This window comes from Ylistrum balloti, unplaced genomic scaffold (assembly GCF_031769215.1).
Source record: "Ylistrum balloti isolate Yb309-2 unplaced genomic scaffold, AGI_CSIRO_Ybal_v1 Utg369772, whole genome shotgun sequence".
NCBI classification, from domain to species: domain Eukaryota; kingdom Metazoa; phylum Mollusca; class Bivalvia; order Pectinida; family Pectinidae; genus Ylistrum; species Ylistrum balloti.
The window spans coordinates 289,017-303,595 of NW_026781965.1; the positions used below are offsets into that span (position 1 = coordinate 289,017).

General features: G+C 34.0%; 1 protein-coding gene across 5 annotated transcripts; it reads right to left on the reverse strand.

Moving 5' to 3' along the window:
* Positions 1–4,839: 4,839 nt before the first annotated feature.
* LOC132543894 (uncharacterized) lies at positions 4,840–14,450 on the reverse strand. 5 transcript variants are annotated; one of them, XM_060207435.1, is made up of 4 exons: positions 14,302–14,450; positions 12,980–13,065; positions 10,012–10,184; positions 6,756–6,792 (listed from the first exon to the last, which is right to left on the reverse strand). In XM_060207435.1, exons 1-3 carry the CDS (start codon positions 14,398–14,400, stop codon positions 10,019–10,021), a joined length of 351 nt encoding a protein of 116 aa, XP_060063418.1. In that variant the 5' UTR covers positions 14,401–14,450; the 3' UTR covers positions 6,756–6,792; positions 10,012–10,018. The 5 variants fall into 5 exon arrangements, with proteins under 5 accessions (XP_060063416.1, XP_060063417.1, XP_060063418.1 ...); XM_060207436.1 differs by lacking the exon at positions 6,756–6,792 and adding an exon at positions 7,171–7,257; XM_060207433.1 differs by lacking the exons at positions 6,756–6,792; positions 10,012–10,184 and adding an exon at positions 4,840–5,561.
* Between the last annotated feature and the right edge of the window lie 129 nt (positions 14,451–14,579).

The window sequence follows — 14,579 nt, forward strand, 5'->3', positions numbered from 1 at the left end:
TCAATCTTTTTTTCCTGTTGAGCATTTTTATTACATAACAGCATCTTGTGGACTGTATATATTTATTTCTCACATATGCATAATAAGACACCTCAAGTACACTTACATTTACTCACATCCTCCTCCTCCTCCTCCTCATCATCATCATCACATTTATTTATAATAAATGCCAATTCCATGCTTTGAATGTCAGTTGGTTTTAGTTGAAGATGAAATGTATAGTAAATATGTGCGATTGTGTATGATATACGAATATTGTTATTTTCCTACAGTTTTGTGATGCCTCTTTAACATGTATCTACATATTTATAATTTAACACAGGGCATGTTGTTTCTGGAGGAAACAACTAAGTTATGGAGTCTTTGAGACAAGTAGATGGAGCTGGAGTGTAAATGTATTTGAGATTTAAAGGTCAACAGGGCAGAATGACACCTATTATAAACATGTAATGTTTAGGTCTTTATCCATGGACTTAGATACAGATGTCTGGACTTACATATAGATGGCTTGACTTAAGATATAGATGGCTGGACATAGATATAGATGACAGGACTTAGATATAAATGGCAGGACTTAGATATAGATGGCAGACTTAGATATAGATGGCTGGACATAGATATAGATGACAGACTTACATATAGATGGCTTGACTTAAGATATAGATGACAGGACTTGGAAATAGATGGCAGGACTTGGATGTAGATAGCTGGACATAGATATAGATGGCTGGACACAGATATAGATGGATTTGGATATAGATGGCTAGACTTTGTCTTGGATCTTAGTCTTTCTACTTCATCAGATTTGTAATTCACTTTCTGGCTTACCCAATCAGGGTATCCACATGTTTTCATGGTGCTATGGATGTACCCCTGGGACAGGTCATGGCAAAGTTGAAGATTACATGTGCAACACCTCGTGGACAAGATGAAAAGACTAGTTAGATCTTTTGTTGTACATCAAACGAATCTTAGGGTCGCATAATGATATATTGTAATGGCTTTGGAGTTGGGTGTCGCTCCATTGTAATCTTCAGAAAGAATGTATCAGTCTGTGATTGGTCAATTTTTTTTCCTGGAACCAATCAAATTACTTCACTTGCACCTTCAAAGAGAGCGAAAGTGAAGGATGGTGATATTACCAACCTGAGGAAAATGTTTCGAAATGTTCTATTGAGTCTCTCTCTCCTTGTGTATACATGTGATACAATATATGGACTGTTGGTGGGGAATTCGTGCCAAGTCCCTGTGGTCATACGGAATTCCTTTCTTAAGACAAATGATACTGATAAAATGGGTTGTAAATCATGATTTATACATGCGCCGATATATGGTGCGATGTATAGCTACTCTCAGTTTATGAATTTATCACTGGTTATCAATCATATTAGAACGAAACTGATAAATGTACAAATGTAATTAACAAGTATTTGTATCCAAAGGGTTAAAGTACATGTGTTCTCGGGAACATCTATCTAAGCCCATGGAATAATCAAATTCATTTTATTTGTTACTAGCGATAAAAAGAGTTTATAAAACAGATCTGAATGGACTCTCCTGTGTGCTTCAAATATCTCTTTTTGTCCCTATTGTAGTATTGTGTGTACACTATAATGACCAGTTATACCAGGATTACTGATTGTGTGTACACCATAATGACCAGTTATACCAGGATTACTGATTGTGTGTACACTATAATGACCAGTTATACCAGGACTACTGATTGTGTGTACACTATAATGACCAGTTATACCAGGACTACTGATTGTGTGTACACTATAATGACCAGTTATACCAGGACTACTGATTGTGTGTACACTATAATGACCAGTTATACCAGGACTACTGATTGTGTGTACACTATAATGACCAGTTATACCAGGACTACTGATTGTGTGTACACTATAATGACCAGTTATACCAGGATTACTGATTGTGTGTACAATATAATGACCACTGGTTGTGTGTTATACCAGGATTACTGATTGTGTGTACACTATAATGACCAGTTATACCAGGATTACTGATTGTGTGTACACTATAATGACCAGGACTACTGATTGTGTGTACACTATAATGACCAGTTATACCAGGACTACTGATTGTGTGTACACTATAATGACCAGTTATACCAGGACTACTGATTGTGTGTACACTATAATGACCAGTTATACCAGGACTACTGATTGTGTGTACACTATAATGACCAGTTATACCAGGACTACTGATTGTGTGTACACTATAATGACCAGTTATACCAGGACTACTGATTGTGTGTACACTATAATGACCAGTTATACCAGGACTACTGATTGTGTGTACACTATAATGACCAGTTATACCAGGACTACTGATTGTGTGTACACTATAATGACCAGTTATACCAGGACTACTGATTGTGTGTACACTATAATGACCAGGATTACTGATTGTGTGTACACTATAATGACCAGTTATACCAGGACTACTGATTGTGTGTACACTATAATGACCAGTTATACCAGGATTACTGATTGTGTGTACACTATAATGACCAGTTATACCAGGATTACTGATTGTGTGTACACTATAATGACCAGTTATACCAGGATTACTGATTGTGTGTACACTATAATGACCAGTTATACCAGGACTACTGATTGTGTGTACACTATAATGACCAGGATTACTGATTGTGTGTACACTATAATGACCAGTTATACCAGGACTACTGATTGTGTGTACACTATAATGACCAGTTATACCAGGATTACTGATTGTGTGTACACTATAATGACCAGTTATACCAGGATTACTGATTGTGTGTACACTATAATGACCAGTTATACCAGGATTACTGATTGTGTGTACACTATAATGACCAGTTATACCAGGATTACTGATTGTGTGTACACTATAATGACCAGGACTACTGATTGTGTGTACACTATAATAACCAGGATTACTGATTGTGTGTACACTATAATGACCAGTTATACCAGGATTACTGATTGTGTGTACACTATAATGACCAGGATTACTGATTGTGTGTACACTATAATGACCAGGATTACTGATTGTGTGTACACTATAATGACCAGGACTACTGATTGTGTGTACACTATAATGACCAGTTATACCAGGATTACTGATTGTGTGTACACTATAATGACCAGTTATACCAGGATTACTGATTGTGTGTACACTATAATAACCAGGATTACTGATTGTGTGTACACTATAATGACCAGGACTACTGATTGTGTGTACACTATAATAACCAGGATTACTGATTGTGTGTACACTATAATGACCAGGACTACTGATTGTGTGTACACTATAATAACCAGGATTACTGATTGTGTGTACACTATAATGACCAGGATTACTGATTGTGTGTACACTATAATGACCAGTTATACCAGGATTACTGATTGTGTGTACACTATAATGACCAGTTATACCAGGATTACTGATTGTGTGTACACTATAATGACCAGGATTACTGATTGTGTGTACACTATAATAACCAGGATTACTGATTGTGTGTACACTATAATGACCAGTTATACCAGGATTACTGATTGTGTGTACACTATAATGACCAGGATTACTGATTGTGTGTACACTATAATGACCAGGACTACTGATTGTGTGTACACTATAATGACCAGTTATACCAGGATTACTGATTGTGTGTACACTATAATGACCAGTTATACCAGGATTACTGATTGTGTGTACACTATAATGACCAGGATTACTGATTGTGTGTACACTATAATGACCAGTTATACCAGGATTACTGATTGTGTGTACACTATAATGACCAGTTATACCAGGACTACTGATTGTGTGTACACTATAATGACCAGTTATACCAGGACTACTGATTGTGTGTACACTATAATGACCAGTTATACCAGGATTACTGATTGTGTGTACACTATAATGACCAGGATTACTGATTGTGTGTACACTATAATGACCAGGATTACTGATTGTGTGTACACTATAATGACCAGGATTACTGATTGTGTGTACACTATAATGACCAGTTATACCAGGATTACCTATTGTGTGTACACTATACTGACCAATTATACCACAATTACTGATTGTTTGTACACTATACTGACCAATTATACCACAATTACTGATTGTGTATAGTGATGACAAAGGTCATACTAGGACAACTGATTGTATTATCAAAAGTGACAACAAAAACGCAAAAAAACATGATGTTTTCTTTTTAATATTCCCGTAACACAAGACACCTCACACCAACAAAGCTGTGTAATAAATAAATATATAAATAAATATTTATGATCTAGTTATGTTTGAGCAAATAGTGTGAGTCTAGAGGAGACTACAGACTAATGATACACTTAAGAACATTGCTGGCAGAAGGAACTGACAACCAAAATACTGTTAACTTGTCATTAAAAATGACAATATCTATATCACAGTTACTGAGCAAATAAATAACAAAACTAATTATATCACTACTTAAAAAACTGTAAACAGTATTGTATACTGATTTCATGAAATCCTTTGAGATTCTAAGTTACAGGACAGCACCAAACATATTTCCTCCCTCACATTATTACCTTTTCTGCATCACCTTGCTGTGCCTGACAACAATTTTTTTCTAGAACCTCCCTCCCATAGTTAGTACTTAAACCCTCGCAGAGGTCCCTCACACACTTTGTAGATTTCCTAACCTTATTACTAAAACTATTGCACCACAACTTTTCAAGTGGGCTCAAAAGAGATTTAAAGTTTAAATAATGAAAATTTGAAATAAATAAATAATGATAATAAAAAAAACTAATCATTATTAATACTAGTGATAAACATTTAAACCAGTATGACATATATATAGCCGAAAAATTGTTTGACATCTAATGATATAAATCTAGAAGAGTCTTTCCCGTTGGTTTTCTGCCTTCCTATACTTTCTCTCAGGTTCCTTCACTCTCGACATCACCAAAACATGTAAACATGATAACTGATAAAAAAAAGTAATTGAATAACAAAGCAAGAATGCCACCAAAATATTGGATACTTAAACACAAAATGTGCAGGTGTATAAATAGCATTAGCTTTCGATATATATTTGTGAAACTATAAAACAGAAACACAACAGCAAGTGACAGCATATACCTTAATACTGATAAAACATGGGAATACAGTGAGTTGAACAGGGTTTTTTTTTTTTTTGTGTAAATGTAGAAAAAGTGACAAATCTTTTCGGTTCATCTGTGATAATTTGAAAATGAGAATAAAAGCTCTGCTCTAATACTGTATAAAAAGTAGGCAAGATTTGTTTGTTTTGTGGTGCCTATATCTCTATGGTCAACAAATTGTCTGATGAAGCCTATCTCTTTGGGGACAGCACACGGACTTGCTGTAAGTCTTGGAAGCTGGTTGGTTTGCCAGTGGTGGAGAGGGGAGTGACCAATCCTATGTGGAACAGCTGTCGGCGCAGGTTGTGCCAGGTGCTGTCTAACAGAGGGCCGTTACGACTGTGATCATACTGCCTTTTGTCTCTTTCTGTCCCCATCCAATTGCTCTTATTCCTGTATGTGGTTTCAAAAGTTCATAATTGAATTTACCACGTTTCTTCTATTCATGCTAACTGCATGTCTAATTTAATGCAATATGCTGAGAATTCTAAAACAACAGATGATTTGGACATGCTTAAATATAACGGATTAGTATATAACCAGAACAAACATATTAGTAAAAAGGAGGTAATGCTTATGAGATACAAAAATATGGTATGGACATTTCTAGGGGTTTTTTCCTTCATATGCTTAAACCTGGATGATACATAAAAATATCAACAACAAAAACATGTATATATATTTTTTGGTTTTTAAACTTAAATAAGTGACCGATTTCCATCATTTCAAGGCATTTCCTTGACAGCAATAACCCTAGACTTTGAAGTGTGGTTTTCGAGGAGGAAGTTCTCTTTGAAGTGATTTGTTAAGATAGCCTTGAGGATGTAGTAATGGGTAAACTTTATCCTCGGGATTGTTGTCGGCTTTCCTATGATAAATTCTGTGCATTGTAGGTTCCAACATATCACCAGAACTGAAACACATACCGGTAATCTACGGTGAGTTTCAAAGAGAAGGTTAAGTTATAATTTTCTACTCTAAACAACAAGCTGAAAGTACAAGCGCATTTATTTCAATTGCAACAGACATTAAAACAGGAAAACGAACAAGAGGCAAAACAGTCACACTCCCCAACCAGCTTCCAACTGTACATATATTGCTGCTGTCTGTACTAGTTGCTGACAGCTTACTATACTTTAACTTAAGTGGAATATTTTGTATGTGTGCTCAATGATTCGATATCTATGTCCAATAATCAAACCTGACCAATTTACAGCTATTGATGGTAACATTGCAGAGCAGTGATCAACAATATACTCACTGATCGAAGAAAAAAAAAATATTAGTAACACTCTGTGTATTCCCACAATTGCACACAAACAATAGAAGACAATACTATTTTACAGATGTAGCACCCAATATGATATCACCATTTAATGGACCAACAAACCTCAGAGTATAAATAACGATTATAGAAACAAGAAAACAATAAACAAAAAAAGTCTATTAAAATTCATAAGGATGTAAAATTTTGTAAACTTGATCCCTCTCTATGTTTAATTTGCGTTGTTTCCTTTTCTTTAGAGAATCAGATTTCTGTTCCTGAGAGTTAGCAAGCTTCCTTGTTGAAAATTCATGCAGGAAGTTGTTCGGAACTGCATTTGTGTCGTGAAAAGATTTTTCCCTGAAAGAAGACGGTAGAAATTTCTTTGGATTTTCCTTGCAAACGAACAAAGGATACTTCAAAATTGTTTGGTAAACTATATCCACTTGAACACAGACATAGATTACAGCACATTGATAGATATAGAAACATCACAGATTCAAGGAAGATAGGCACACATGATTGATGATCTTGTACTGCCATGGATGAGATACACCAGAGATCCAAACACTGTTAAATCACGGTGGAGTTTCCGATAAAACTTGCACATGAAATTCTCCATTAACTCGACGAGCAATATCGTATCTTTCTTGCATGGCATTCATTTTTCTATTAGTCCGGTTGCTGTCATTAGTGTAATCGCAGTTATCTTTTCCTGGATAAATCACAGGATAAGCCCTATCAACATGGGGTGCCATGTTTTCTCGATTTCGATAACGATTGTTAAAACCTTCTTTGTTGACTCGAAACATTTCAAGAACTGGCCTGCAATTTGTAAACACAGAAAAAAACCAATTAAAGCTTGACACTTGCCTTTACCAATACAGGTTAGTTGTTATTATTAAATATTATACAGACAAGCAACTGGTAATCACATCAAACCAATTGTTTAAGGGGCACACCATAACACTGCATAGTCTTCATGCTCACAAACGTTAGAAGCATGGTCAGCATTTCTAATATTTAATGTTAAAACCTGGTAAGTAAAGAAGTTAATAGTATAAAGGTTAACCCATGGGATCAGAATGTATATAACAATCCATAAATATACCCAAACCATTGGAAAAAAAACAACCTATTCCTTATGTGAATTTCAAAGAAAACATTAGAATTCTTCTTGAAATGCTTTGAGTACCTTAGTAAATATCTTAGTGTGTATCTCATCCAATACAGTGAATTCCATCAACAAATCCTAATGCTAATAGATAGAACAATGAATTAAGTCTGAAGCAATATGTGTGCTATTTTCAGAGACATGAAATGAAGATAATTCTGAAAAATGGACAATTAAAAAAATGTATTAAAGTTTCATTTCAACAAAGATATATAATAGATCAATCAGACAACCACCATCAATGTTGTACTGCTTATATTGTTTATTTTAGGTAGCTTCTCTGTTGGTGCTGGAATAATTCTACAACCCGTCTTTACTTCAGTACAACAAACCCCTACAGATAAAGGAATGTTAGTGTAGAACTAGTCAAGCTGTGATAGAAAGGATACAGTGGCTAATAAGTCATAGAAATGTATAATGATGACGTCATTGTGATTAATTAGTGATCCTGATGTAGACTTTATATCATTAGTGTCACATTGTGCACAAACTTATCGTCGGCCCTAAAATCATGAAATTGCACTAACGCTTACTTATTCATCTGTAGCCAACGATGACAAAAACTTAGTTTTAGAATTTCTTACTTCATGATTTTGATAGAAAAATTTGTTAACTGCCTACCTAGAAATGTCAGCCATAAGGTGTACTTGTAAAACAAATTGTGAGCAAACAACTACAATAGGTACTCATCATGCTTCATGAAATTAGCTGAGAGAGGTCAAACTTCATACAAGGATATCGTAGAAGGAGCATAACAAACTTCATACAGGGATATTGTAAAAGGCATAACAAACTTCATACAGGGATATCATCAAAGGCATAACAAACTTCATACAGGGATATCGTAAAAGGCATAACAAACTTCATACAGGGATATCATCAAAGGCATAACAAACTTCATACAGGGATATCATCAAAGGCATAACAAACTTCATACAGGGATATCATCAAAGGCATAACAAACTTCATACAGGGATATCGTAAAAGGCATAACAAACTTCATACAGGGATATCATCAAAGGCATAACAAACTTCATACAGGGATATCTTAAAAGGAGCATAAAAAACTTCATACAGGGATATCATCAAAGGCATAACAAACTTCATACAGGGATATCTTAAAAGGAGCATAAAAAACTTCATACAGGGATATCGTAAAAGGCATAACAAACTTCATACAGGGATATCATCAAAGGCATAACAAACTTCATACAGGGATATCTTAAAAGGAGCATAAAAAACTTCATACAGGGATATCATCAAAGGCATAACAAACTTCATACAGGGATATCTTAAAAGGAGCATAAAAAACTTCATACAGGGATATCGTAAAAGGAGCATAACAAACTTCATACAGGGATATCGTAAAGAGAGCATAACAAACTTCATACAGGGATATTGTAAAAGGAGCATAACAAACTGCCTACAGGGATATCTTAAAAGGAGCATAACAAACTTCATACAGGGATATTGTAAAAGGAGCATAACAAACTGCCTACAGGGATATCTTAAAAGGAGCATAACAGACTTCATACAGGGATATCTTAAAAGGAGCATAACAAACTTCATACAGGGATATTGTAAAAGGAGCATAACAAACTGCCTACAGGGATATCTTAAAAGGAGCATAACAGACTTCATACAGGGATATTGTAAAAGGAGCATAACAAACTGCCTACAGGGATATCTTAAAAGGAGCATAACAGACTTCATACAGGGATATCTTAAAAGGAGCATAACAAACTTCATACAGGGATATTGTAAAAGGAGCATAAACTTTACACAAGGATTTCATAACAGGAGCATAACTCCAAGAATAGTACAATTGAAACTGGAATGAAAAAGAAAATGCAGGTTCACAATTACCAATATTTATTGCTCCAGGCAATTGTCTGTCTTCAGACAGACAATCTGTTTCCAGTAAACCTCACATATCCTTGATAGAGGGGGTGTAATAATTCAGCAGGTAGCTACCATTTCTATCTCTACAAAAATCTCAATTTCTTGACTTTTTATCCTTGGTAATGATGTTTATATAAAGACTAAATGTTTGCGTAAAAAATTTTAAAAATCATATTTTTTGAAAAAAAAATTTCTGATATTTGCTCATGTAAATATTAAGAAACTGGCTTCATAAAGTCAAGAATACTTTTGTTTGAAAGTGAAAGAAACAGTGGTTGGTGGTTTGGTAGACATAAGATGAACAAGTGGCTTGAAATATGAAAGCAGAAAAACAGGGAGAAAATTACATGGTTGTTATATTACTTCTGTAAGTAGGCAGTCAGGCAGTAATTCAATTAAACCCTGTACAACTAAGCTCATTAAAACCACATACAACTAAGCTTTTCTACAAAGTCAAATAAACATAATGGTGTATTAGCTGCATAATTATATAAAGCACGTACATTATTTTCAGAATCCCGGGTACATTATTTTAAAAATTGGATCAACATGCAGGGGCAATGGGTCACAACCACTTTCCTTCAAGGATCTATATATAAAATTAGGATCATGAACCACTTCCTTGAAAACCACACCATCTTCTGGTTCGAGTGATTGCAGTGCCAACTTACTGCATCTAAAAGAGTAACACAATCAAAAAAATCACTTTAGTAAAAATCCACAAAATCATTAATGGAAAAAAAATAATCTAGCTAAATCCTTCTAAAAAAGTTGATGATGATGGGTTAAATGAATGATGAAAGGCAATGAAGCTACATCCATAGTTACTGTTCACTTAGCAAAGGTTAAATAAAAAGCAAGTTATCATAAGTTAATCATGGATTATGTTATTTTTACCTTGATAGGAGGAAGGGAAGAATATTTAGCTCAGGTTTGGAAAAAGTATTATATATAATTCTTTATACAGTGTTACTTTTTTGTTAAGTGATGGATATTTCCCATAGAGCATTTGACTGGTGAAATCCTGATTAATTGAAAACCATGAATATGTTGTATCACTGTTAGCAAAATCAATTTACACCAAAATACAACATATGACCCACTTATGCAGGCAAGTTAATCACTAAGTACAAATGATGTTTTAAGGAAATCTGATCTTATTTTCATTTCCTGAATATATTCTATACTACAGTAATTTTTCCTGCTTAAAACTTACTGGTTCCCATTACGTTCTTACTGTCTATATTTGTTTTTGAATGGGTTGACTAGATACAAAATGGATTTAGAATTTTCACATGCAGATTTTTCATCAAAAAGTTGAGTATCTTAATTCTGAATGGTTGAAAATCAAAGGACAATAGATGATAAAAATTTGTAACTGTAAAATTTAAACTCTGTATTTTTTATAAGTTAGACATCTTTTCGTTTTCCTTTTTAAAATAATCCATATTATTGAAATTAAAGAATAAAAATCAAGAAAGCTAAATCTTCTATCAAAGGCATTTTCAAATTCATTATTGGGAAGAGTGAAAAGTACATGGTTTCAAATATAGCAGATCTAGGTTACCAGGTTACAATTAGTCAAAACAAAGAGTCAGTTTTCAGGTGATAATTTCTAGTTGCATTCTTTTTTGCTTCCATTTGATAACTGTCTTGTTAGGTATTTGATATTTGCTGATTTTGTAATCTGCTTATTGTTCATGTATTCATATTTGCCTTAATGCTATGTTCTTGTCAGCTGCTCAATTATCATTTCCATTAATTTCCAATTGCAGCACAGCATACAGGATTCATAAGACATGTATATACAAAATACAATTCATCTGTGCTATACAAGATTGTGGAGAACACAACCAAAACACTTCTGACACGACAATACGTTAGCAACACTCTCATAAACCTAATTGTTGGCACAGGAAGAGATTAATAGAATTTCAAGCATTACGTAGCAACATCCTTTTTGACAAAGCATATACAGAATGGCACCTGTAAAAATACTGCTTGAGATTTAATATTCTTAATTTGATATACAAGATAATAGTCCAGGTAATCTGACAGGAAACTGCACAAAAATATTCAGAGATAATTGTTCAATAAGATAAGCCTTTTGAGACAACTACGTGTTCTGGATACTCAAAATGTCCTAGAAATGTGTTGATGCAAATTGTTAGGGTGACTGGACCCCCTGCAGCCATCTTGCATTCTCTCATTGCTATTTGTTAATTGATAATTGCTTGATTTTATACTTATCGGTCACCAATTGTTATCATTTTCTAAATGCTGTTTGCTTATTATGATATATTTGAAAAATACAATGTTATGTAAGTCAAATAACTGATGCATGATGTAAAGAATGAAATCTACAACTACCAGAAGAGTATAAACATATATACAGCATTTAGCAACTGAAATGAATAATTAGCATAATGGTGTGTATGGCAATATGAAATTCATCAGTGTATAAGTGCTGAATTCCAAATCCAGGTGTTGTACAGTGATAAAGGAACCAACTCTCTGATCGTTTTTAGTAAAGACTGGATTAGATATCATGTTTGTTAAAGCAAAATTGTGTCCTGAAAGTCATACAATACAAAATATGACAAATGTGAAATAATTATGTAGAATGGTCAGCTTTTCTTTTCCAATACAGCAATGTTGTAGATTCACTACAGCACCATGGTTGCAGATTCAGCACTGTATTATTGTACACGATGAGTCACTGTATAGTAAAGTGTTTCACTGCACAGTGTAATTATAGAAAAAGAACTGTGGTCAATATGATAAGCTTTTGATAAATGTGCAAGTAATGTGAAATTAGAAGATTCTTGAAAATTTTATGAGTGTAGGAATACACCATAATATATAAACAGTACAGCTGGTACAGAGGATGACTGATTGCCCCTGAAACAACTAGTGTATCAAATGAAATGAGTTATAGCTACTGTGCTATATATCACAACTTCATTTAACAACTTGTTGCTATCTACCCTTCCTCCACAAAACTGCTTTACTATCCATAAACCATTTATGGGAAGCACAACAGTTATATTTTAGATATTTGAACTTAGTGAGATGGTGAGTCTGCTGACAAGCTATCCTTTACTTGTCTGTATAACTCTGCTCAAAAGTACAAATGCAAACAATTAAAAAAAACAAAAACACTAACTACATAAATTGCTAAATCTATTCAATTCATGCTTGCATGCAGAATTAATACTATATATTACAAATCTGGCATGTAATTATCAATAATCAGAAAAGCCTGAACTGATAACACATGACATAGTATGTATTCAACAAAAGAATGAGAAATAGTATCATTACATGTTTACATGAACATTCATTAAATGAAATAATTTGATAATCTTATTTACTTCCAAATCCTTTCAATTTTATTGCTAAAACCAAAGAGATATACATTATGGAGAGACAATTTCATAATCGACTTCAACACATTTAATTAATACCCACCTTTTTGTGTCAAAATTATCAGCCCCTGAAAACATTATAGCTGTTTTACTGCCTGTCAGGGTTGCATCCTGTTCACAACTTGAACTCTGGAGAAGACATAACATATTGATGATAGGTAAAGAAATATGAAATTTGTTGCACTAAGAACCTACACCTACATCTTTGACAAGATCAAAAGGCAAACTGTTAGCATTTCAGTTCAGTTGAATTTTGGCTGTGCTATTAACATTAAATTGTACAACTCGGAACTCTTGTACAAATATTGACAAATGTGTTCATTTAAAAAAAGAGGTTGTCTAAAGTTAACAAATTATTTTAATTGTATGTTGTTAAGGTATAAAAATTGTGTATTGTTATGGCTACTAGTGTCAATCTGATATGATCCAATGATTCAAAAGTGTCACTGCTATACATGGCCAGTTATTTTCGACAATCAACAAGTAAAAACTAATGGATTTATCAATCACTTCAATAAGAGTTACAGGAATTGGATGTTCTATGTGTGAAATATTGACTTTACAGAGTACAGAATGTGTTACTGGAGTCAAGCAGTGAGTGTTTGACTAGAGACTGAAGGGATGCTAGTTTTACCTCAACCAGTGGTAGGGTGTTTTTAATTACTCCTTCCTATTACAGATAGAAGCTATTGAAAATTGAAATGCTTCCTTAGAGATAATGAACCATGCCTGCTGCTTTCTTCTGGGAAAGGAGTGAGTAGTGTAGAAGTTGAGAGTACAGGTCACATGGTTAGCCTTCGCTAATGGGAATTTGCATTTTGTCAATTGATAGAGTGTCTGGCTAGAGACTAAAGGGTCACTAGTTCAAATATAGTTCATATAGGAAAGGCACTAGATTTTGAATATTGGTGTACATAATATCATGATACGGTGTTGTATATAACGGTACCAAACTTTGAAATGCTGTTGTTTGGCCGATTTATTATCCGAAATTAAAGTGCCAACTGTGGTAAGGCATATGTTAAAAGTTTCTTGCCGTGTAAACCTCTAATATGTTTGGAGTAATATGATTCCTGTTACGTGTCTCTCATTAGGACTATTTTGTTAGTATGCTCGCTATATTCATGCCTAATCTCTTCATGGATTACATTCATATTTCACTATGATCTAGAGCCTCCTGTGATATACAACATATTAAAAAATAAACCCATTTAACTAGATGATGACATCTTATTATTAATAGAATGTCAAACTGCTTCTGAGTATTGACATGACAGCACTGGATACCGCTCTTTTAACAGTTTAAATGATCCGAACAAGTTTTACGGTTTGACATGACAGCTGAGAGTAGACTTCCCTTCATACCTGTGACTGTTTTGCCAACAGCCTTTTAAGAGCTTCTTGTTTCTTTTCCAAATTTGCCTGACGCCTCCGTGCCTCTTGATGGAAAGCACACTCAGACATGGCTTCTTAGATCAGTTGGAACTTGTTATTCCTGTGATCTTGAACTACCTTCCTGAATAGCGTTTTCTGTAACTATGAGTAACACGCATGGGCAGTGTAAACCGGAAGCTAGAATTTATCGATGATACTTTTTAAGAAAATAATTAAAAACCATATTTTTTTCTTTTCCTTATTGAAAA

Excerpts from the sequence above, each read along its gene's own strand:
- LOC132543894 (XM_060207437.1), bottom strand. The coding sequence starts at position 14,400 with ATGTCTGAGTGTGCTTTCCATCAAGAGGCACGGAGGCGTCAGGCAAAT. Across the intron at positions 13,066-14,301 it reads TGTTGGCAAAACAGTCACAG|AGTTCAAGTTGTGAACAGGA; the intron begins GTATGAAGGGAA and ends TGTCTTCTCCAG. Across the intron at positions 7,258-12,979 it reads GATAATTTTGACACAAAAAG|GCCAGTTCTTGAAATGTTTC; the intron begins GTGGGTATTAAT and ends TACAAATTGCAG.